Consider the following 23452-nt stretch of genomic DNA (forward strand, 5'->3'; position numbering starts at 1 on the left):
AGGGGAGAGAGAAGGGAGGAAGGATTAAAGGGAGGAAGGGAAGAATGGAAGGAGAAAGAGGGAGAGAGGGAAGAAGGGAGGTAAGGAGGAAGGAAAGACAAAAGGGAAGGATGGAAGGAAGGAAGGAAGGAAGGAAGGAAGGAAGGAAGGAAGGAAGGAAGGAGAAAGAGGGAGAGAAGGAAGGACGAAAAGGTGGAAGGGAAGGATGGAAGGAGAAAGAGGGAGGTAAGGAAGAAGGAAAGATGGAAATGAGGCTGGAAAACTCGGCCTCTCTTCGAGTATATAGGTAATTAATTTGAATTAATTAAAATCACCTCTGTAGAATATACTAATATTTCCTCCCATACACGCTGGGAGGGAGGAAACGGGGAGTGTTACTGAAGCTCCCTTTTCAAAATCACTATTTTTAAAAAATACATACCATAACATAACACAGCCTATATTGGCATACACCAGCAAAATCACAACACAGGCATATACAGCAAGAGGAAGTCACAGATAAAAGGGAAAGTAGCATTAAGAGTTACGCTTCTCTCAAGAGGAAAGTGTGCAACAGTCTCACCAAAGAGTATATCCGAGTTGTTCAGTTTTTGTTTTGTTTTTTCCATGTGAGGAGTGACTTGAGAAACTGTAACTCGCTTCTGGTGTGAGAGAATTGGCCGTCTGCAAGGATGTTGCCCAGGAGACATTGCACAATGTTTTTGATGTTTTACCATCCTTGCGGGAGGCCTCTCTCATGTCCCCGCATGGGGGGCTGGAGCTAACAGAGGGAGCTCATCCGCACTCTCCCGGTGGAAGCATAGTGCAGAAGGGCAAGAATGTTGGTACTACCGCTCTCAGAACTCCTTGCTTGCTGGAAGGCAGAGTCCAAGAGAAGGACACGTTCTTCTCCAGCTCCAGTTGCGCCTTCATGTGCTGTGCTCTGTCCCTTGCAGGGAGCCCCGGAAGATCACCTTGCACAAGGGCTCCACCGGTTTGGGCTTCAACATTGTGGGCGGTGAGGACGGCGAGGGCATCTTTGTCTCCTTCATCCTGGCCGGAGGGCCGGCTGACCTGAGTGGGGAGCTGCGGCGTGGAGACCGCATCCTTTCGGTGAGTGCATCAAAGTTACCTTTGGCGGGCTTCCTTTGTGTGCAGAAAAGGACAAAGCTTTGCAAATCAGGCCTCTTTTTGCGACCTGGTCAATCAATGTTAATATCTAACTGAAGGTTTGACCAACCCCTGTTTAGAAGATTTTCATCACATATGTGTGTGTGTTTCATATAATCCTTCCTGTTTAAATGAGGTTTGGAATTTTTTTTTTCCTTTACGCTTCTTACGCATTAGTTGATTCTTGTGCAGTTTCCTCTCTAGCCGCTCAATGGGATTCATCACATCATTGTCAACAGATGTTCTTTTCTTAATTAGAAACTTATTTATTTACTAGCCGTTCCCTGCCACACATTGCTGTGGCCCACATGGGGCTTCTGTGTGGGAGGTTTGGCCCAATGCTATCGTTGGTGGGGTTCAGAATGCTCTGTGATTATAGGTGAACTATAAATCCCAGAAACTACAACTCCCAAATGTCAAGATTCTATTTTCCCCAAACTTCATCTGTGTTCACATTTGGGCATATTGAGTATTTGTGTAGAGTTTGGTCCAGATCCATCATTGTTTGAATCCACAGTATTCTCTGGATGGAAGTGAACTCCAATTCCAAAACTCAAGGTCAATGCCCACCAAACCATTTCAGTATTTTCTGTTGGTCATGTGCCAAGTTTAGTTCAATTCTATTGTTGGTGGGGTTCAGAATGCTACTTGATTGTAGGTGAACTATAAATCTCAGTAACTACAACTCCCAAATGTCAAGGTCCATTTCCCCCAAACTCAATCTGTGTTCATATTTGCGCGTATTGAGTGCTTGTGCCAAGTTTGGTCCAGATCCAGCATTGTTTGAGTCCACAGTGCTCTCTGTGTGTAGGTGAACCACAACTCTCAAACTCAAGGACAAGGCCTTCCAAACCCTTCCAATATTTTCTGTTGGTCATGGGAGTTCTGTGTGCCAAGTCTGGTTCAATTCCATCATTGGTGGAGTTCAGAATGCTCTTTGATTATAGGTGAACTATAAATCCCAGTAACTACAACTCCCAAATGACAAAATCATAATTTTTTGAGTGATGGTCACTCCTTGTGTTGTGAGACGCTTTGTTGCCAAATTTAGTGTGATTTCGTTCATTGGTTCTTTTGTTTTTAAGGTACTCATTATGCACAGAGCATTGATAGATAGATAGATAGATAGATAGATAGATAGATAGATAGATAGATAGATAGATAGATAGATTTACAGTATTTATATTCCGCCTTTTTCACCCTGAAGAGGACTCAGGGCAGATCACAGAACACATACTGTATATACTCGAGTATAAGCCTAGTTTTTCAGCCCTTTTTTTCCAGCCTTTGAAGCCTCCCCTCTAGAATTCCAGCAATGCCCTTTTTCTGGCCTCTGAAAAGCCTCCAAGGTGCAAATATTCACTTCCCTGACACTCCCAGCACTGTTTCCACCAAAATGTTTAGCCACTTCCACTTTCATCTTGTGTTTCCTAGCTGTTTTGGAGGCTCACGAATCCTAACTCTGGATAGTTGTCCACCCCTATGGTAAAAAACATTTTTTCTCCAATCCTCTGCATTTTTGTAGCCCAGGTTGGGCACCCAAGCCTCCTTTCTGCACCAGGCATGAAAGGGTTAACCCACTTTGCTGGCAGGTAGACTCAACATCTCACCAAACCGGTCTGGGAGAGCCCAGCCCAGCTTGGAGAAAACTTATTTCCTCTTCTCACAGTTTTTATGTTAAAATAGGGTGGTTTCAGGGAAAGTAATCAGCTAGAGTCACAGGGTCTCGATGGAGCCTGTCCGCGGGGCCAGGGAACGCGAAGCCCATCGTCCAGCTCAGGTTGCATGGAGGCACCATCTCCGTGAGGAAGCGGCTCCTCCGTTCAGCGAGGTTGGCATTTGGAAGTGCCAAATTGGCTTTGAGGCAAAGCTTGAGGGTCTGACGGTTCAGCATTGGGTGTCATGGGCTCCCAGGAATGACAGGTTCAGGTTGTGGGGTCCAAAGTGTGCCGGATTGGGGTTTGGGGGGTCAATTGTTCAGCCAGGTTGGGATTGAGGGTGCCACGTTTGCAAGCAGCACAACCTTGGTGCCTGGCCCTTTGGAACCCAGGTCTAAGGAAGAATGAGTTAGAAGGAAGGGAGACAAGTGGTCAGACAAGTTGGATAGTAATGATGATGATTATTATTACATTATATAACCAATTTTTCTGTTCCTGCTTTGAAAGTGTTATTTCCTGTTCAATAGTGCAGTACTTTGAAAGTAGTTGTTCTACTCCATTTTGTGGCTGCCACAATCTATTGGTAGAGACTCGATGAGATATTTATTGGGTTGTTGTAGGTTTTTTCGGGCTATATGGCCATGTTCTAGAGGCATTTTCTCCTGACGTTTCACCTGCATCTATGGCAAGAATCCTCAGAGGTAGTGAAGTCTGTTGGAACTAGGAAAAAGGGTTTATATATCTGTGGAATGGCCAGGGTGGGACAAAGGACTCTTATCTGTTGGAGCTAGGTGTGAATGTTTCAACTGACCATGAAAGGCCATGAAAGCCTTCGACAATACATTGCTTAGGTTTTTTCGGGCTGTATGGCCATGTTCTAGAGGCATTTTCTCCTGACATTTCGCCTGCATCTGTGGCAAGCATCCTCAGAGGTAGTGAGGTCTGTTGGAACTAGGAAAAAGTGTTTATATGTCTGTGGAATGACCAGAGTGGGGCAAAGGACTCTTATCTGCTGGAGCTAGGTATGAATGTTTCAACTGACCACCTTGATTAGCATTTGATAGCCTGGCAGTGCCTGAAGCAATCTTTTGTTGAGAGGTGTTAAGATGTGCCTGGTTGTTTCCTCTCTGCTGTTTTGCTGTTGTAAGTTTAGAGTTTTTTTAATACTGGTAGCCAGATTTTGTTCATTTTCATGGTTTCCTCCTTTCTGTTGAAATTGTCCACATGCTTTCTGTTGAAATTGTCCACAGATCATTGATTGATTGATTGATCGATTGATTGAGATATTTATTGAAAAGCTAGAGCAAAATGTGCTGCAGGATGTCCCTCCTTCAAAAGCAAAGTTATTGCAGTTTAATAAACTTGTTCCATGATGAATGCATTGTTGAAGGCTTTTGTAGCTGGAATCACTCGCTTGTTGTGAGTTTTCTTGGCTGTATGGCCATGTTCTAGAAGTATTCTCTCCTGACGTTTCACCTGCATCTATGGCAGGCATCCTCAGAGATTGTGAGGTCTCTTGGAAACTAGGAAAATGAGGTTTAGATATCTGTGGAATGTCCAGGGTGGGAGAAAGAACTCTTGTCTGCTGGAGCTAGGTGTGAATGTTTCAACTGACCACCTTGATTAGCGTATAATGGCCTGACAGTGCCTGGAGGAAACATTTGTTGAGAGGTAGGAATGAATGTTTCAATTGGCCACCTTGATTAGGAGTTAATGGCCAAGCAGTTTCAAGGTCATTTGCCATTTGGAGTCCAAAGTTTACTGGGAGCACATATGCTTGGCATGCAGCCCTTTGTCCTTGCGCATGAAGGGCTCCAAGGTTTGGGAGCACGGTGGGGGTCAAGCAGTTAGTCAGGTCGGGATCTGGGATGCCATGTTTGCATTGGAGCAAAAATTTGATGTCTATCCCTTTGGCATTGAATGCAATGGGCTGCAAGGAGTGATGGGTTTGGGTTTGGGAAGGAGAGTTAAGCAGTCAGCCAGATTGGCATTTGAGCTGTTGGGTTGTTGTTGTTATTATTATTACTGTTATTGCTATTTGAAACACAACAAGATGTGTCCACAGCAGACACTCTGCTGGCTGTTGTAGTGGATCACACGTCGGACACTTCCCAAGTGTCTAGGACTGTGTGGTGTATCGGCGAATAATGCGTGCAGATCCCAGTAAGGTGGCCTTTTGCAGCTGTCAGGTGGTAATTTTGTCAGCACCAATTGTGTTTAAGTGCAAGCCAAGGTCTTTAGGCACTGCACCCAGTGTGCCAATCACCACTGGGACCACCAGTGGACCATTTATTGTTGTTGTTGTTGTTGTTATTATTATTATTATTATTATTATTATTATTAACTTGTAGACAACAAGTTAAACATGAGCCAACAATGTCATGTAGCAGCAAAAAAGCCAATGGGATTTTGGCCTGCATCAATAGGAGCATAGTGTCTAGATCTAGGGAAGTAATGCTACCCATGCTCTATTCCGCCTTGGTTAGACCACACCTGGAATATTGTGTCCAGTTCTGGGCACCACAATTCAAGAGAGATATTGACAAGCTGGAATGTGTCCAGAGGAGCGCAACTAAAATGATAAAGGGTCTGGAGAACAAGCCCTATGAGGAGCGGCTTAAAGAACTGGGCATATTTAGCCTGAAGAAAAGAAGGCTGAGAGGAGACATAATAGTTATGTATAAATATGTGAGAGGAAGTCATAGGGAGGAGGGAGCAAGCTTGTTTTCTGCTTCCCTGGAGACTAGGAAGCAGAAAAAAGGCTTCAAACTACAAGAGAGGAGATTCCATCTGGACATGAGGAAAAACTTTTTGACTGTGAGAGCCGTTCAGCAGTGGAACTCTCTGCCCTGGAGTGTTCTTTGGAAGCTTTTAAACAGAGGCTGGATGGCCATCTGTCAGGGGTGCTTTGAATGCAATATTCCTGCTTCTTGGCAGGGGGTTGGACTGGATGGCCCACGAGGTCTCTTCCAACTCTTTGATTCTTTGATTCTATTATCATCACTATTGCTCTCCTGCTTTATCTCTCTTAATAAGAGATCCAAAGCAGCTAATTAAAGCGATACAATTAAAAACCTAAAAAAGTACAGACATGAAAAAAGAATTAAACATTGCACATCCTTAGTGTCCAGCACTTTGGCACAGGGTACAATGGAGCCAAAGACTTGTGGAGACAGGTATTTGGGGTGGGGACTCGACAGTCTGGTATTTGGGGTGCCATGTTTGCTAGGAGCATAACTTTAGCATCCAGACCTTTGGCAGTGCAGACGATGGGCTCCAAGGCAATAATGGGTTTGAGTTTTGGGGTCAAGGTGGGCATTTGGTGGGCATTTGGGCATTTGGTGGGCATTTGGGGTGCCGGGACTTCCTTTGGAGCCAAACCTTGATGCCTACCCCTTTGGCAATAGATGTAATTGAGTCCAAGGAATGATAGAGTGGGGCTTTGGGGTGGGGGTCAAGTGGTAAGACAGATGGGCATTTAGGGTGCTGAGTTTACAAGGAGCACAGCCTTGGCACCCAGCCCTTTTCCATTGCATACAATGGGCTCCAAAGCATGTGTTTGGGTTTGGGGAAACAAAGCCAAGCAGTCAGCCAGATGGGCATTTGTGGTGTCAAGTTTGCTTTGGCAATGGGTGCAATGGTGTGCAAGGAGTGATGGGTTGTAGGTTTTGGGGAGAGTAGTCAGCCAGGTTGGCCTTTGGGGCTCCAGGTTTGCTTTGGCGCCGGGTACAAATTATTTGCAAAACCTTGGCATGTATTGGGTTGCTGTGAGTTTTCCGGGCTGTATGGCCATGTTGCAGAAGCATTCTCTCCTGATGTTTCCCCCAAATAGGTTGTGGGGGTGCTTTCCATATATGTGGGCGAAACGTCAGGAGAGGATGCTTCTGGAACATGGCCATACAGCCTGCAAAACTCACAGCAACCCAGTGATTTTGGCCGTGAAAGCTTTCGACAACACCTTGGCATCTGTTGGGTTGCTGTGAGTTTTCCGGGCTGTATGGCCGTGTTGCAGAAGCATTCTCTCCTGACGTTTCCCCCATATATGTTGTGGGGATGCTTTCCATATATGTAGGCAAAATGTCAGGAGAGGATGCTTCTGAAACATGGCCATACAGCCCGGAAAACTCGACAACACCTTGGCTTTCGACAACACCTTGGCATCTATTCCTTTGGCATCTGTTGCATGCGATGGGTCATGGGTTTTGGGGAGAGGGTTCAAGTGGTGAGAGAAATGGGAATTTGGAGTGTCAGGTGTGCCTTGGAGCACATTCCTTGGCAATGAGTTCAAAGAATTATGAGTTTTGGGGAGGGGGTCAACCTAGTTGGTGTTTGGGGGAACAAAATCTTGGTCTTTGTCACTTTGGCTCCAAGATGGGACAGGTTATAGGTTTTGGGGAAAGGGGTCAAGCGGTCAGCCAGGTTAGCCTTTGGGGTGTCAGCTTTGGTGCTGGGTGCAATGATTTGCAAAACCTTGGCGTCCATCTCTTTGGCATCCGGTGCAATGGACTCCAAGGAGGGACGGCTTATGGGTTTGGGGGAGATGGGTCAAGAGAAGTGGGTGAGGCCAGGCTGGGTCAAGGCATGGTGGACAGAGCGGGGGTCAGTGCCCTTGGCTTCCACTTCCTGAGCCCTTCTGACTGCGATGTGTTTTCCCAGGTGAACGGTGTCAACCTCCGGAACGCAACCCACGAACAGGCGGCCGCAGCGCTGAAGAGGGCTGGCCAGACGGTCACCATTGTGGCTCAGTACCGACCGGAAGGTAAGGGATGAAGCCTCGCCCCTTCCGCAAGTCCTTTCTCACTGGGACTGATGGGGGGGGGGGGGGGCTTTAAGTCTCCTTTAAGAAAAGAAAGTGGGCTATGACTATATTATTAAATTTGTTATTGCTGCTGCTGTTATTATATTATATAATTATAACTATATTATTATACAATAAGAAATATATTATGATTTGACACATAACAAGCAAACAAGATGACTATGCTGCCTTTTGTATTGGATCACACGTTGGACACTTCCCAAGTGTCTAGGACTGTGAGATGTATCGGTGAACAATGCGTGCAGATCTGAGTAGGGTGGCCTTTTGCAACTGAGAGTTGGTAATTTTGTCAGCGCCGATTGTTTTTAAGTGCAGGCCAAGGTCTTTAGGCATTGCACCCAGTGTGCCTGTCACCACTGGGACCACCTTGACTGGCTTGTGCTCACAGTGGTTCTCAACCTGGGGTCCCCAGATGTTTTTGGCCTACAACTCCCAGAAATCCCAGCCAGTTTACCAGCTGTTAGGATATCTGGGAGTTGTAGGCCTAAAACATCTGGGGACCCACAGGTTGAGAACCACTGCTGGGTAGAGTCTTTGGAGTTTTATCTTTAAATCCTCATATCGTGTCAGCTTTCCCAGTTACTTCTCATTTGTCACCTAGGATTGCATTATGATAATTATTATATTTTTATAATAATAATTATATATTTATTATAATTATATTATAATACAATTATTATTGTATTATATTATATGTTGTAGAATTATTATAGTTATTATAATATTATTGGGAGCCCCCAGTGGGTTTGTTTGGTTTTTTTTGTCATGTCAGGAGCAACTTGAGAAACTGCAAGTCGCTTCTGGTGTGAGAGAATTGGCCATCTGCAAGGACGTTGCCCAGAGGACGCCTGGATGATTTGATGTTTTTATCATCCTTGTGGGAGGCTTCTCTCATGTCCCCGCATGAGGAGCTGGAGCTGACAGAGGGAGCTCATCCGCCTCTCCCTGGATTCGAACCTGCGAGTCCTGCCGGTACAGGGGTTTAACCCACTGCGCCCCCAGTGGTGCAGTGGGTTAAAGCACTGAGCTGCTGAGCTTGTTGACCGAAAGGTCGCAGGTTCAAATCTGGGGAGCCGCATGCACTTCCGCTGTCAGCCCCAGCTTCTGCCAACCTAGCAGTTCGAAAACATGCAAATGTGAGTAGATCAATAGAACTGGTGGGAAGGTGACGGCGCTTGATGCCGTCATGCTGGCCACATGACCTTGGGGGTGTCTACGGACAACACCGGCTCTGCAGCTTAGAAATGGAGATGAGCACCACACCCCAGAGTCAGACACGACTGGACTTAATGCCAGGGGGAAACCTTTACCTATTATTATTATTATTATTATTATACAATTATTATTATTATTATACAATTATTATTATTATTATTATACAATTATTATTATTATTATTATTTTACAATTATTATTATTATTATTATTATTATTATACAATTATTATTATTATATTATATTATATTATATTATATTATATTATATTATATTATATTGTAGTCTCCCTAACTCGGCCTGGCAAGCCTTCCATAAGGCAGCCCTTGTTGCCCCTTTTCGCTGCCATGTGTCTAGGCTGAGAAACAAGAGAAGTAACGTGCGTATCTGCTAACACGTGTCTGAGCTGGGCACTATCCCTGGTGGAGAGAGATAGAGCCGTGGGAGCGGGCTGTTTCATATGCAAATAGGGGGGAGGGTTTTCAGAGAACTGTAAGATTACTGGTCGGAAGGCACCTGTCGAATTTGTAGAGTCGAGCGGTGATTGGAGGAAATGTTTGGATTGATGGTCAAGGGGGCGGGATCAAGAGGGGCGGGGCGCATTGTCGAGGTGACTGAAACTTAAGAGTTCAGCCGGGAGAATGGGAACGAGAGAGAGAGAGGGGAGCTGTCCTTTGGACTGAGAGAGAGGGCGGCGATTGGTCCAAAGCAATCAGTTAGGGTGGGGCTTGAGTGGCAACGCGAGCCACGATTGGGCGGAAGCGTAAAAAAAATGTGTGAGAGTGTGGCTGGCGATTGGGCGGCGCCGGGGGCGGGCTCGTCCTGAGGTAGCGCGACGCCCGATTGGCCCCAGCGTTCAGCGGCTCGGTTGTGATTGGACGGAATCCGGCTGAGGGGGCGGGGCTTGGGCATTCCCGCCCGGCTCGGTGGCTTGGCGGCTGTGCTTTGTGTGCAGAGAGGGGCCGGGCAGAAGGGAAGGAGGAGTCGGGCTTCGGCGCTGGCACCGGGCAGGTAAGGCGCTGGAGGGTGGTGGGAACCAGGCCTCCTCTCGGGAAGGGGCCCGAGGAGGTGGAAGGAGGCCTCTGGCCTGTGAGGGGCGCGCGGGGGACGATGGGAGTTGTAGTCTGGCCCTGCCCAGGTAGTCCCGCCCCTCGGCAGCCCCGCCCTCTTTCTCCCTGACAGCCCCCAGGTGCCTTGGACTACAAGTACCATCATGCCCCGCGCCTTATGGGCAATTCAGTGCAATACAAAGGGGAAAAACAGTCCCAGGTTTTGGAATTACCTGTGCATCCCATGAACTAATAATAATAATAATAATAATAATAATAAATATTTAAACAATACTAATCATACATGCTTAAAATTATTATTCATAATATATTATTTATTATTTAAACAATAGTAATCAAGCATGCTTAAAATTATTATTAATCATATATTAGTTAAATATATACACTGGTAGTGTATTACATATATTGTAATAATAATAATAAATATTTAAACAATAGTAATCATACATACTCCAGCAAGACATGGAGCGAGAGTTGCCAGATGTTCAAGCTGGGTTTAGAAAAGGCAGAGGAACGAGAGACCAGATTGCCAATATCCGCTGGATAATGGAGAAAGGCAGGGAGTTTCAGAAAAACATCTACTTCTGCTTCATTGACTATTCTAAAGCCTTTGACTGTGTGGATCATAATAAATTGTGGCAAGTTCTTGGTGGGATGGGCATCCCAAGCCACCTTGTCTCTCTCCTGAGGAATCTGTACAAGGACCAAGTAGCAACAGTCAGAACTGACCACGAAACAACAGACTGGTTCAAGATTGGGAAAGGCGTACGGCAAGGCTGCATACTCTCACCCAACCTTTTAAACGTGTATGCAGAACACATCATGCGATGTGCGGGGCTGGATGAATGCAAAGCTGGGGTGAAAATTGCTGGAAGAAACATTAACAACCTCAGATATGCAGATGACACCACTCTGATGGCCGAAAGCGAGGAGGAGCTGAGGAGCCTTCTAATCAAGGTGAAAGAAGAAAGCGCAAAAGCCGGGTTGCAGCTAAACATCAAAAAACCAAGATTATGGCAACAAGAATGATTGACAACTGGGGAATAGAGGGAGAAAACGTGGAGGCCGTGACAGACTTTGTATTTCTAGGCACAAAGATGACTGCAGATGCAGACTGTGGCCAGGAAATCAGAAGACGCTTACTTCTTGGGAGGAGAGCAATGTCCAATCTTGATAAAATAGTAAAGAGTAGAGACATCAGACTGGCAACAAAGATCCGCCTAGTCAAAGCCATGGTATTCCCTGTAGTCACCTACGGATGTGAGAGCTGGACCTTAGGGAAGGCCGAGCGAAGGAAGAGAGATGCTTTTGAGCTGTGGTGTTGGAGGAAAGTTCTGAGAGTGCCTTGGACTGCGAGAAGATCCAACCAGTCCATCCTCCAGGAAATAAAGCCCGGCTGCTCATTGGAGGGAAAGATACTAGAGACAAAGTTGAAGTACTTTGGCCACATCATGAGGAGACAGCAAAGCCTAGAGAAGACAATTATGCTGGGGAAAGTGGAAGGGAAAAGGAAGAGGGGCTGACCAAGGGCAAGATGGATGGATGGCATCCTTGAAGTGACTGGACTGACCTTGAAGGAGCTGGGGGTGGTGACGGCCGACAGGGAGCTCTGGCGTGGGCTGGTCCATGAGGTCATGAAGAGTCGGAGACGACTAAACGAATGAACAACAAGTGTAATACATATATTGTAATAATAATAATAATAATAATAATAATAAATATTTAAACAATAGTAATCATACATGCTTAAAGTATTGTTATTAATAATATATTATTTAGTAGTTAAATATATATACTGGTAGTGTGTTACATATATTGTAATAATAATAATAATAAATATTTAAACAATAGTAATCATACATGCTTAAATTATTATTAATAATATATTATTTATTAGTTAAATATATATCCTGGTAGTGTATTACATGTATTGTAATAATAATAATAATAATAATAATAATAATAATAAATATTTAAACAATAGTAATCATACATGCTTAAAATTATTATTAATCATATATTATTTATTAAATATATATCCTGGTAGTGTATTACATATATTGTGGTACAATCTATATAAATAAAAATGTAATGTTCGTTTTATGGGATTAACAGAACTCAAAAACCACTGGATGAATTGACACCAAATTTGGACACAAGACACCTAACAATCCAATGTATGTCCTTCACTCAAAAAAATGATTTTTGTCTTTTGGGAGTTGTAGTTGCTGGGATTTATAGTTCATCTGCAATCAAAAGAGCATTCTAAACTCCACCAATGATGAAATTGGGGCAAACTTAGCTCAAAGGACTCCCATGACCAACAGAAAACACCAGAAGGGTTTGGTTGGCATTGATCTTGCGTTTGGGAGTTGTAGTTCACCCACATCCAGAGAGCACTGTGGACTCAAACAATGATGGGTCTGGACCAAATTTGGCACGAATACTCCATATAGAATCATAGAGTTGGAAGAGACCTCATGGGCCATCCAGTTCAACCCCATTCTGCCAAGAAGCAGGAATATTGCATTCAAATCACCCCTGACAGATGGCCATCCAGCCTCTGTTTAAAAGCTTCCAAAGAAGGAGCCTCCACCACACTCCGGGGCAGAGAGTTCCACTGCTGAACGGCTCTCACAGTCAGGAAGTTCTTCCTAACGTTCAGATGGAATCTCCTTTCTTGTAGTTTGAAGCCATTGTTCCGCGTCCTAGTTTCCAAGGAAGCAGGAAACAAACTTGCTCCCTCCTCCCTGTGGCTTCCTCTCACATATTTATACATGGCTATCATATCTCCTCTCAGCCTTCTCTTCTTCAGGCTAAACATGCCCAGCTCCTTAAGCCGCTCCTCATAGGGCTTGTTCTCCAGATCCTTGATCATTTTATGCCCAAATATGAACACTGGTGGAGTTTGGGGAAAAGAGATCTTGACATTTGGGAGTTGTAGTTACTGGGATTTATAGTTCACCTACAATCTGAACTCCACCAATGATGGAAATGGGCTAAACTTCCTACCCAGAACCCCCCTGAGCAACAGAAAATACTTAAGGCCATCCCGTCCAGCTCCCTTCGTCAGGGCAAGAAAACGCAAACAAAGCCCTCCTGACAAAGAGCCATCCATCCATAGATATAGATAGATATGATTCACACACAGAGATATAGTATGATATATTTGAAAGGGACCCCTAAAGAAGGACAATAATATGTTGCATGTTCCAAAGTAAGCAAGCCAGACAATCTCTACTGACAAAGAAACAGCAAGAAGTATTGTTTATCCACAAGCATCGGGACATTACATATATTAGAAACCAACACTTTCTCATTACTTTATTTTCGAGATCACCAGACTGGGCCACAGCAACGTGTGGCAGGGGACGGCTAGTAATGTAGTATAATATAATTGTATATTATACCTTACATGTAATATTGCTAATAATATTGCAGTATTAGTATAATAGTAAATTTTATTTATTAGTTTATAAATATTTATAAAAATATTGTTTTTAATAATGATCATATAATATGATCATATAATAATATATTGATAATAATGATCATGTAATAATAATAATAATAATAATAATAATAATAATCCTTATTTATACCTCGCCACCATCTCCCCAAAGGGGACTCGGAGCGGCTTACATGAGGCCAAGCCCAGCGATACATTACAGCAACAGAAAATATAAACAACAAAATATTACATCACAGTAAAATAAATAAACCAATCTAGTAAAATAAGCAGTACAAAGTAACATAATGGAAAATAAAACACAGTTGGCTGGCCAATGCACTACATAAAATGATAAACATAGTAATATTTATCCCTTCCTAGGGAGACTCAAAGCAGCTCACAATCAAAAACACTTCAACTTAAAATGTACAATAGTGAAACAGAATTCTCATTATATATTATATATTCTCAGTTGTAATTACATTTAATATATTAGTATTACTACATTACAATATTATTATATATTATATTGTATTACATTATAATATTATTGGTAATATATGTATATATAATGTAATATATCATTAGTATAGCACAATATTAGTATTATATATTATTATATTGTACTATAACACTATACTGCTATATTACTAATATTACATGTAATCTATAATACACAATTATTTTATTATATTGTATTATTACTATATTGTATTATGTTTGGTACAGAGGGTTAAAGCGCTAAGCTGCTGAACTTGCTGACTGAAAGGTTGGTGGTTGGAAAATGTGGAGCAGGGTGAGCTCCCACTGTTAGCCCCAGCTCCTACCAACCTAGCAGTTCAAAAACATGCAAATGTGAGTAGATCAATAGGTACTGCCTTGTCAAAAAGGTAACAGCGCTCCATGCAGCCATTCTGGCCACATGACCTTGGAAGTGTCTATAGACAACGCCAGCTTTTCGGTTTAGAAATGGAAATGAGTACCACCACCCACCCCGAGTCAGACACGACTAGACTTAATGTCAAGGGGAAACCTTTACCTTTACCTCTTATTATAATATTATTATCAACATTCTACGTATACAACATATTATATTATTAGCTTATATTATTAGCATATAGCATGTAACATTATTAGTAATATTACATGTAATATATAATATACAATTATATTATTATATTGTACTATATTATTCCACAATATTTGTAATACACTACCAGTATATTATACCATTAGTATTATATAATATATTGTACTATGTCATAAGCTGTAGTATATATAATGTATTATTTTACATTATTAATATTATATATAGTATATTGGTATTATTACATTACAATGTTGTTGGAGTTTTTTTCTGTGTCAGGGGGGACTTGAGAATCTTCAAGCTGCTTCTGGTGTGAACGTATTGACTGTCTGCAAGAACCTTGCCTAGGGGACGCATGGATGTTTGATGTTTTACTATCCTTGTGGGAGACTTCTCTCATGTCCCGGCATGGGGAGCTCTAGATGACAGAGGGAGCTCAACCCGCTCTCCCCAGATTCGAGTGTTGCTGCAGGAGCAACACTCCTGCAGCCCCCTCTTCACACTTTTAATAATGAGAAATTATTAAAAACAATATTTTTGTTTTTATAATAATAATAATAATAATGATAATAGTTTTATTTCTTACCTGCATCTTCTCATGGCTCCAGGCTAAACAACTTAAATACATAAATACAGCAAAAACATTACAAATAAACACACTAAAATGTACCTCCATAAAAGTTACATCCCAAAAGTTACATCTCTGTGAAATATATATTAAAACAGACAAAACAGAGATTAAACAAGGGACGTGCGTTAAAATTCAAGAGACAGGTCTTCCCTTGTGTTTGAAATGCCAGCAGCTGGTTTAGCTGTGGGAGATCTTCCAACAGGTTATTCCACAGCCTTGGGGCGGCTGATGAAAAGGTCCTCTGGATGGTGGTTGTCACTCGGGTTCTGGCTGGTTGGAGCAGACGCCCCCCAAAGGACTGAAGTGTGTGGGGCGGATTGTATGGGAGAAGGTGATCCTTTAGGTAACCTGGACCCAAACCATGTAGGGCTTTAAAGGTCAAAACCATCACCATGTACTTTGCTTAGAAACTAATCTGGAATATTGTGTCCAATTCTGGGAACCACAATTCAAGAGAGATATTGACATGCTGGAATGTGTCCAGAGGAGGGTGACTAAAATGATCAAGGGTCTGGAGAACAAGCCCTATGAGGAGCGGCTTAAGGAACTGGGCATGTTTAGCCTGAAGAAGAGAAGGCTGAGAGGAGATATGATAGCCATGTATAAATATGTGAGAGGAAGCCACAGGGAGGAGGGAGCAAGCTTGTTTTCTGCTTCCTTGGAGACTAGGGCGCGGAACAATGGCTTCAAACGACAAGAGAGGAGATTCCATCTGAACACGAGAAAGAACTTCCTGACTGTGAGAGCCGTTCAGCAGTGGAACTCTCTGCCCCAGAGTGTGGTGGAGGCTCCTTCTTTGGAAGCTTTTAAACAGAGGCTGGATGGCCATCTGTCAGGGGTGATTTGAATGCAATTTTATATATATAAAATGCAATTTTATATATATAAAATGTATATTTTAACATGTTGTAAACCGCAATGAGTCGCCGCACAGGCTGAGATATTAGCGGTATACAAGCATACCAAATAAATAAATAAATAAATAAATATTCCTGCTTCTTGGCAGAATGGGGTTGGACTGGATGGCCCATGAGGTGTCTTCCAACTCTTTGATTCTATAATTCTATATAGCAGGTTAATATTTTTAAACATTTTTTTTCACACCCTACTAAAAACAAGTGCAAACTCTATAAAAAGGCCCCATAATATCCCACCCCATAATTTCCACCCATCCCTACCAACACAGAGCAACAATTGCCCTCTATCCCCCCTTGTTTAAATCAGAATAAAGTAAAATAACAATCATTTTATTTAAAAAATGTTTAAAACACAACTGGATCAAAATGGATCAATATTAGAGGGCTGCGTTTTGGGTCTCTGCACAGAGTTTTAGTAGCTTTCCTAATATGTTTAGCAATGCTTCTGTGAATCTGAAGGACCACCATTTTCCCCCCCAATATTCTGTGGTCTGATATATTTGTGCCATATTATTATCATAGTATTTTAAAAATTGTTTATGTTATTTTGTATTTTTATATGGCATTGAATGTCTGCATGGTTCCTTGGGTGGCTCACCCAGCCCCACATTCTGTGCCTTTGAGAGTACTGCTACATATCATCCTTATGCAGCCTGCGGTTTTTCCTTCCTGAGATCTGTAGCTGTGGTAGATATTTGACAGCAACATTTTCAAGGACTGTCTTGAAATAGGGGCTTGCATGATGTCTAGTCACTACCTATCTGTGTTTAGTCAAATTTGCTGAGGGCCCAGAACAGTTTATAGCCAGGGGTCTCAAACCTTTTAAGCCAAGGGCCAGTTCACAGTCCCTCAGATTGTTGGGGGGCTTGTCTATAGTTTGAAACAAACATGAACAGATTCCTGTGAACACTGTACATATATTTGTAGTGCAAAAAATTGAAAGAACAATATAATATTTTAAATGAACAACAATTTTAGCCAACATAAACTTGCCAGTATTTCAATGGGAGGTGTAGGCCTGCTATTGGCTAAGGAGACCTTCAAGTGAATTAGGACTGTTGTTGTTGTTGTTGTTGTTGTTGTTGTTATTGTTGTTGTGTGCCTTCAAGGCATTTCATATAGAGCACTTCAAGAGCTTTATATATGCTGATCACCTTGGCCCAGCAATATAAGCAAAAGACTTTGAAACAGTTGAAATCTAACTTACTAATGCCTTGAAAGATCTCTCCAGCTACTAGAAAGATAACCATCTAAAGTCTAACCCTGCCAAAACATAAGCATGTGCTTTCCACCTACAAAACCGTGAAGCCAACAAGAAATTGAAAGTTACCTGGGAAGGTCAAGAGCTTGAACATTGTTTCCATCCTAAATATCTTAGCGTCACCTTAGATTGAACACTAACATATAGGAAACACTGCATGAACACCAAGCACAAAGTAGCTGCACACCATAACATCCTGAGGAAACTTACTGGCAGCGCATGGGGAGCAGACCCAAAATTAATAAGAACATTAGCCCTGGCCTTATCTTACTCAGCTGCAGAGTATGCCTACCCTGTTTGGCACAAGTCTTCCCACGTGAAGCAGGTGAACATATCATTGAACGAAACATGCAGAATAATCACAGGATGTCTTAAACCTACACCTGTTGATAAACTCTACTAGCTAGCTGGCATTGCACCCCACCCCATGTGTGAAGGGAAGTTGCTGCTAATTGTAAAGAAATAAGGTTGAACACTGCATGGCTACCAGTCTCTTCCCAGTAGACTCAAATCAAGGAGAACCACTACTACTCTTAACGCTCCCCCAGCAACAGCAAGAGTATCCCTCTGGTCAGCTAAATCAGGAAATACCAGTTGGATCCCGCCCCCCCCCCCCCCCCCCCCCATGAGGGTCTGCCTCCAGGGGCAAATCAGGAATGGTGGCTTGGAAGTCCCGTAACAGACTCAGAAGTGGAGTTTGCAGATCAAAAGACAACGTGGCAAAATGGCACTACTTGAAAGATTCATCCACCTTGTGCGACTATGTGACAGTCTTGAAGTGACTGGCTGAAGGAGCTGGGGGTGGTGACGGTCGACAGGGAGCTCTGGCGTGGGCTGGTGCATGAGGTCACGAAGAGTCAGAAGCAACTGAACGAATAAACAACAACAAGTGCGACTGTAGAGCAGAACACACAACTCCAGATGTGTATGCTTGTCCGCAGTGTCCTGCCTCATGTACAGAGGAAGAATTGTTGTAGGCTACAGACAATGCGGTCGCTGCTGACCGTTTTCGGTCAAAAGATATTCAGTCACTTGTTCTCCTTCTATTTTATCGGTTTTATATGAATTTATGCAATGCTTTTGTGATACGAAATAAAGGCATTTCAGATTCAGGGCGACTAAGTTTAAAGAATAGAGCAGGGGCTGGGTCAGTGGCCTTGGAGGTCCACATCCAGACAGCAGGTCTTAGTTTGAGGACCCCTGTTTTATAGGTACTAATGTTGTCTACTGAATATTTGTGTTGTTCCAGCGCCTTGAAGTTGGCTCTGACTTAAGGCATCCCATTGTATGGGTTTCTTGTCAAGATGTATCTCAAGGAGGTTTGCCACCATTGCCTTTCTCTAAGGCAGAAAGAGTGGGACTTTCCTAAGGTCACCCAGTAGGTTTCCATGACTGAGCGGGGATTCAAGCCTGGTTTTCTAGTTGAATGCTCAGACTACTACCATGTATGGATAATTGTATATCGTTGCACAAAAAGGAACCACTACCACGTTTTGGGAGAAAACGCTCATTCATGAGAGAGGAAGAGGTGCACAAAAACTGAACTTGTGGTAGGTGGTTTTGGCTGGGGGGAAAATATGCTGCTAATACAGCACCATGTTTTAAAGTGGCAGGATTTTTTTTGAAACTCGATAATCCTCTCACAAAGCGCTGTTTGTGTGTGTGTGTTCAGGGATGCAGTCGGAGCTGGTCACAGCGGGCTGGGTGGCAGCTGCCAAGTTGGCTAATCCAGAGGGTCTTTGGGGCAAAACCTGTCTTTAAGCTCTCTGCACCCAGAGCTAACACTGTGCTTTGGTTGCTGTCTGAAATGCTCTTGGGCTTCGGGTCAGACACACAGAGATTTGGTAGAATTTTCATTTTCTTTATCACAGGTGTCTTTTCCCTATCAGTATTTTTTATATCTTTTTTTTTTCATAGAAAGATTTTCTGTACCAGGAGAGGACACAGTGCAATCATAGGTCTCTGTTTCCCAAGGGCAGAACATTGACCTTTGATCTTGGACCTTTGTCGTTGTCGAACCCACCCTACTCATTTTCCTTAGGAGACTTTGTGGAAGGAGAGGTGCAGAAGTTGAGCAGGAAGTGCCTCCAACTCAGAGCCCAAGTAGCTTTATGTAGACAGCGGTGTGCATTGCTTGTCTGCACAGAAAGGGAAGTCAGGTTTTACTCCTGTATTTCAGGTTCCGTTTGCAAAGTGAGATTTAGCAAAGTAACCTGAGACACTTCATGGGTTGGGCCCTTGTGTTCGGCAGGAGTGGAGCTGGAGATTTAGCAGCAGCTGCTGCTGGCAAAGTATCTGAAATGCCACTGGGCTTTGCAATGTTTGGCCTTACTCAGCTGTGTAATATGTTTAAATGACAGCTCCATTACTACCTAAGCTCAGAGGAGAAAGGAGGTTTGTTATTTTTGAGGTCATCCTGGAGAGAACAGCACTAGAGCCTTCTGAGAAATGTCAGGAGAATCTGAAAGGTTTCAAAGTATATAAGCATGGGATGGATCAGAACCTCATGAGATTTAGGATGCTCCTGCCAGGGTTGAATCCCTGAGCCAAGGAGATCTGGTCTGAAGCTCATATGCTTCCATATGGGCCAAAGATGTCCAGGCAGATCTTTGAGATGAAAGAATTGTTTGTTGCTTTAGGTTAGTTTGACTTTCTGGCGAACTGGGTGGTTATGTGTTATGAATCATGTGTGACTTGTGTCTAGTAGTGATATTAAGTGAAAAGAAGACTTTATGGTCTTCTTCACTTGAAATCTCATCCTTGAACCCTTAAATAGAGCAGTCTGGTCCAGAACATGTTCCTTGATGTCTCTGTATGTCTGGTAGACAAACCCTAAGATCACAAGCTGAAATAATTGTAAGAGTAGATGGCTCTTTAAATTCATAGAAAATGGGCAACGTTTGAATCACTCTTCCAACTTGGTAGGCAGCCAGTATCTTGAGAAGCAAGTCCTCCCGCTGAGGAGTCTTGGCTTTGTGCAAATGAAGGCAAGGAGGGCCATTGCTGCTACTCAGTGGAAGATTGGCAAGGAGTAATCACCAGGCAGGCAGGCACTATTTCTTACTGGATCTGGTACCTTATGGCCAAATGACCATGTGCTTCATTGGGTTGTTTTCTGGGCATGTTCCAGGAGCATTCTCTCCTGATGTTTCGCTTGCATCTATGGCAGGCATCCATAGAGGTTGTGAGGTTTGTTGGAAACAAGGAAAATTGGATTTATTTATCTCTGGAATGTCTAGGGTGGGAGAAAGAACTCTTGTCTGTTTGAGGTAGGTGTGAATGTTTCTAATGGTTACTTAGATTAGCATTTAATGGCCTAGCAATTTCAAGATCTGGCTTCTTACTGCCTGGGGGAATCCTGTGCTGGGAGGTGATTATCTGGCCCTGATTGTTTCTTGTTTGGAATTCCCTTGTTTTTGAGTGCTGTTCTTTATTTATAGTTATGATTTTAGAGCTTTTTAATACTGGTAGATAGATTTTGTTCATTTTTATGGTTTCTTCCTTTCTGTTGAGATTGTCCACATGCTTATGGATTTCAATGGCTTCTCTGTGTAATCACAACTATCCCAAACAGACGAGTTCTTTCTCCCACCCTGGACATTCCACAGATATATAAACCCAATTTTCCTAGTTTACAAAAGACCCCACAACCTCTGAGGTTGCCTGCCATAGATGTGGGTTAAACGTCAGGAGAGAATGCTTCTGGCCATACAGCCTGGAAAACTCACAACGAGCTAGTGATTCTGGCCATGAAAGCCTTTGACAATACATATGCTTAATACTTGCTTGTTCCTGTAATTAAGCTAAAACATGCAGTTGCTTCAGGAAGAAACTTCTTCCTGAGTTTAGCATTTTGCTTCTGAGAAGGCTTTCATGGTGCAGTTGGTGCAGCACGCTGCCCATTTCATGTGTGGCCGCTAAAGATGCCTGGCTCAGATAGGAAATTTTCATCCTGTTTGGTTTTTTCGTGGCCCTGACACTATGTTCAACTTTCTGTGGCTCTTGAAGAAAGGAAGAGGAGGTTTGTGTTCCCAGCCAATTTAGCTCACTGAGTGAGCTGCTGTGGTTAGTGTGGGATGCGACATCCTTGTCTCTCGTGAAACATTCATGGGGCAGTGACACATACGGCTTGGTGCTCAGGCTGACACTGGAGATTTGCAGCCAATTAGAGGTTAATATGGCAGCTGCTTCCCTTCCAAGTCTGATTTTCCATAGAAACAAGTTCTATGGAGATGGGGAATCTGTGGCAAGCATGAAACAATGCAGAATACTGAGCATAAGGCTAGCTGGGTCAGTGTGGGGGTAGGGAGAGGTGTAAAGTGTTACAAGTAGCAGTGTTATGTTATTTGCAGGGTGTTTCTTTTATTGACGTAGTTACTCTTCTTAGTGTGTAACATCAGGATATACATGTTGCCTTCTCTCCTTATAGTGTAATGTTTAGTTACTGTTTCTAAAACATTTGATGGGAAAAAGCTACTCCATTGCTGAATCCCTAGACCATGCTAGGCCACACTTGTGAAAACGGTCCATGATGATGCCTGAGCAGATTTTATTTGCAGTAGTGGCCTGTTTGCCTAGAGCAGTGTTTCTCAACCTAGGGGTTGAGACCCATGGGGGGGGGGGGGTTGCAAGGGGGTGTCAGAGGGGTTGCCAAAGGCCGTCAGGGAACATAGTATTTTCTGTTGGTCATGGTGGTTCTGTGTGGGACGTTTGGCCCAATTCTATCATTAGTGGGGTTCAGAATGGTCTTTGATTGTAGGTGAACTAAAAATCCCAGGAACTACGGTTCCGGCCCTGCCTATCTGTCCAAACGTATCTCTCCTTATGAACCATCTAGGAATTTAAGATTTTATGGGGAGGCCCCACTCTCGATCTTGCCATCTTCACAGGTTCGCCTGGCAGGGATGAGAGACAGGGCCTTCTCAGCGTTGGCCCCTCGACTGTGGAATGCCCTTCCCAGGGACATTAGATTGGCCCCCACCCTCTTAACGTTTCGTAAAAGAGTTAAAACCTGGCTATTTGAGCAGGCTTTCCCAAATGCAGTGTAGCAGATAAACTCTGATCTCTGCATGGCTGGACAACACGACTGTATAATAATTTGGTAATGAAATGTGGAGGACTTATTATTTTATGATGTATTTATTGATGTTAATATCTATGTTTAAATGTTTTAGCTATTTTTATAATGTTATGGGCATTGAATTGTGCCGTTCTGTAAACCACCATGAGTCGCCCCCAGGCTGAGAATGGCGGTATAGAAATATAGTAAATAAATAATAATAAATAAACTACAACTCCCAAGTTTCAAGGTCTATTTTCCTCAATCTCCACCAGTGTTCACATTTGGGCATATTGAGTATCTGTGCCAAGTCTGGTCCACATCCATCATTGTTAGAGTCCACAGTGCTCTAGATGTAGGTGAACTACAACTCCAAAACTCAAGGACAATGCCCACCAATCCCTTTCTGTTGGTCATGGGAGTTCTGTGTGCCAAGTTTGGTTCAATTCCATCACTGGTGGAGTTCAGAATGCTCTTTGATTGTAGGTTAACTGTAAATCCCAGCAACTACAACTTGTAAATGACAAAATCAATCCTCCCCAACCCCACCAGTATTCGAATTTGGGAGTATTGGGTATTTGTGCCAAATTTGGTTCAGTGAATGAAAATACATTCTGCATATCAGATATTTACATTACAATTCATAACAGTAGTTACAGTTATGAAGTAGCAATGAAAATAATTTTATGGTTGGGGGACACCACAATAGGAGGACCTAACTGTGTTAAGGGGTTGTGGCAAAAGGAAGGTTGAGAAACACGGCCTAAAGGAATCTGGGAACCTGTGTGCTGCTAGAGAAACTGACACTAAACCTGCCTGTGGTTAATAATGAACCATAATTCTTCCCCACCCTTTTCTTGGCTGTTTGTGAACAATACAAAGAACCAATTCCTCCTAAAGACAACACTGTATTCCAGTAGGCAGAGGTCTGCTCTTACCATGAGTGTCTTTGGCAGGTATTTCTCCTAATTCCCTCAATCTCCATCTTGTTCTGCTTAATTCACACCCAGCGACGGTGGTATCCGCCTTAACAAGGATAACATAGTCCTGATGAGGATAATTGAGTTGGGACAGTATATGCTTATTCTATAGTCTGCAGCCATTACAAGGTGACTGAAATGATCAAAGGGTCTGT

At 43.1% G+C, this 23452-nt stretch overlaps 1 protein-coding gene across 8 annotated transcripts in view; it reads left to right on the top strand.

Moving 5' to 3' along the window:
• Nucleotides 1-23452, top strand: part of DLG3 (discs large MAGUK scaffold protein 3) — a 99207-nt gene that overhangs the window by 58080 nt on the left and 17675 nt on the right. For 6 of the 8 annotated variants that reach the window (XM_067471619.1, XM_060756113.2, XM_067471620.1 and 3 more), the window contains 2 exons: nucleotides 936-1092; nucleotides 7464-7566. In XM_067471619.1, coding sequence (XP_067327720.1) covers nucleotides 936-1092; nucleotides 7464-7566 — 260 coding nt within the window. Of the gene's footprint in view, nucleotides 1-935; nucleotides 1093-2859; nucleotides 2981-7463; nucleotides 7567-9745; nucleotides 9853-23452 lie in introns of those variants that run through there. The other 2 variants (XM_060756115.2, XM_060756116.2) reach the window with 2 other exon arrangements.

Source organism: Anolis sagrei, chromosome 10 (assembly GCF_037176765.1).
Source record: "Anolis sagrei isolate rAnoSag1 chromosome 10, rAnoSag1.mat, whole genome shotgun sequence".
Taxonomy (NCBI): Eukaryota; Metazoa; Chordata; class Lepidosauria; order Squamata; family Dactyloidae; genus Anolis; species Anolis sagrei.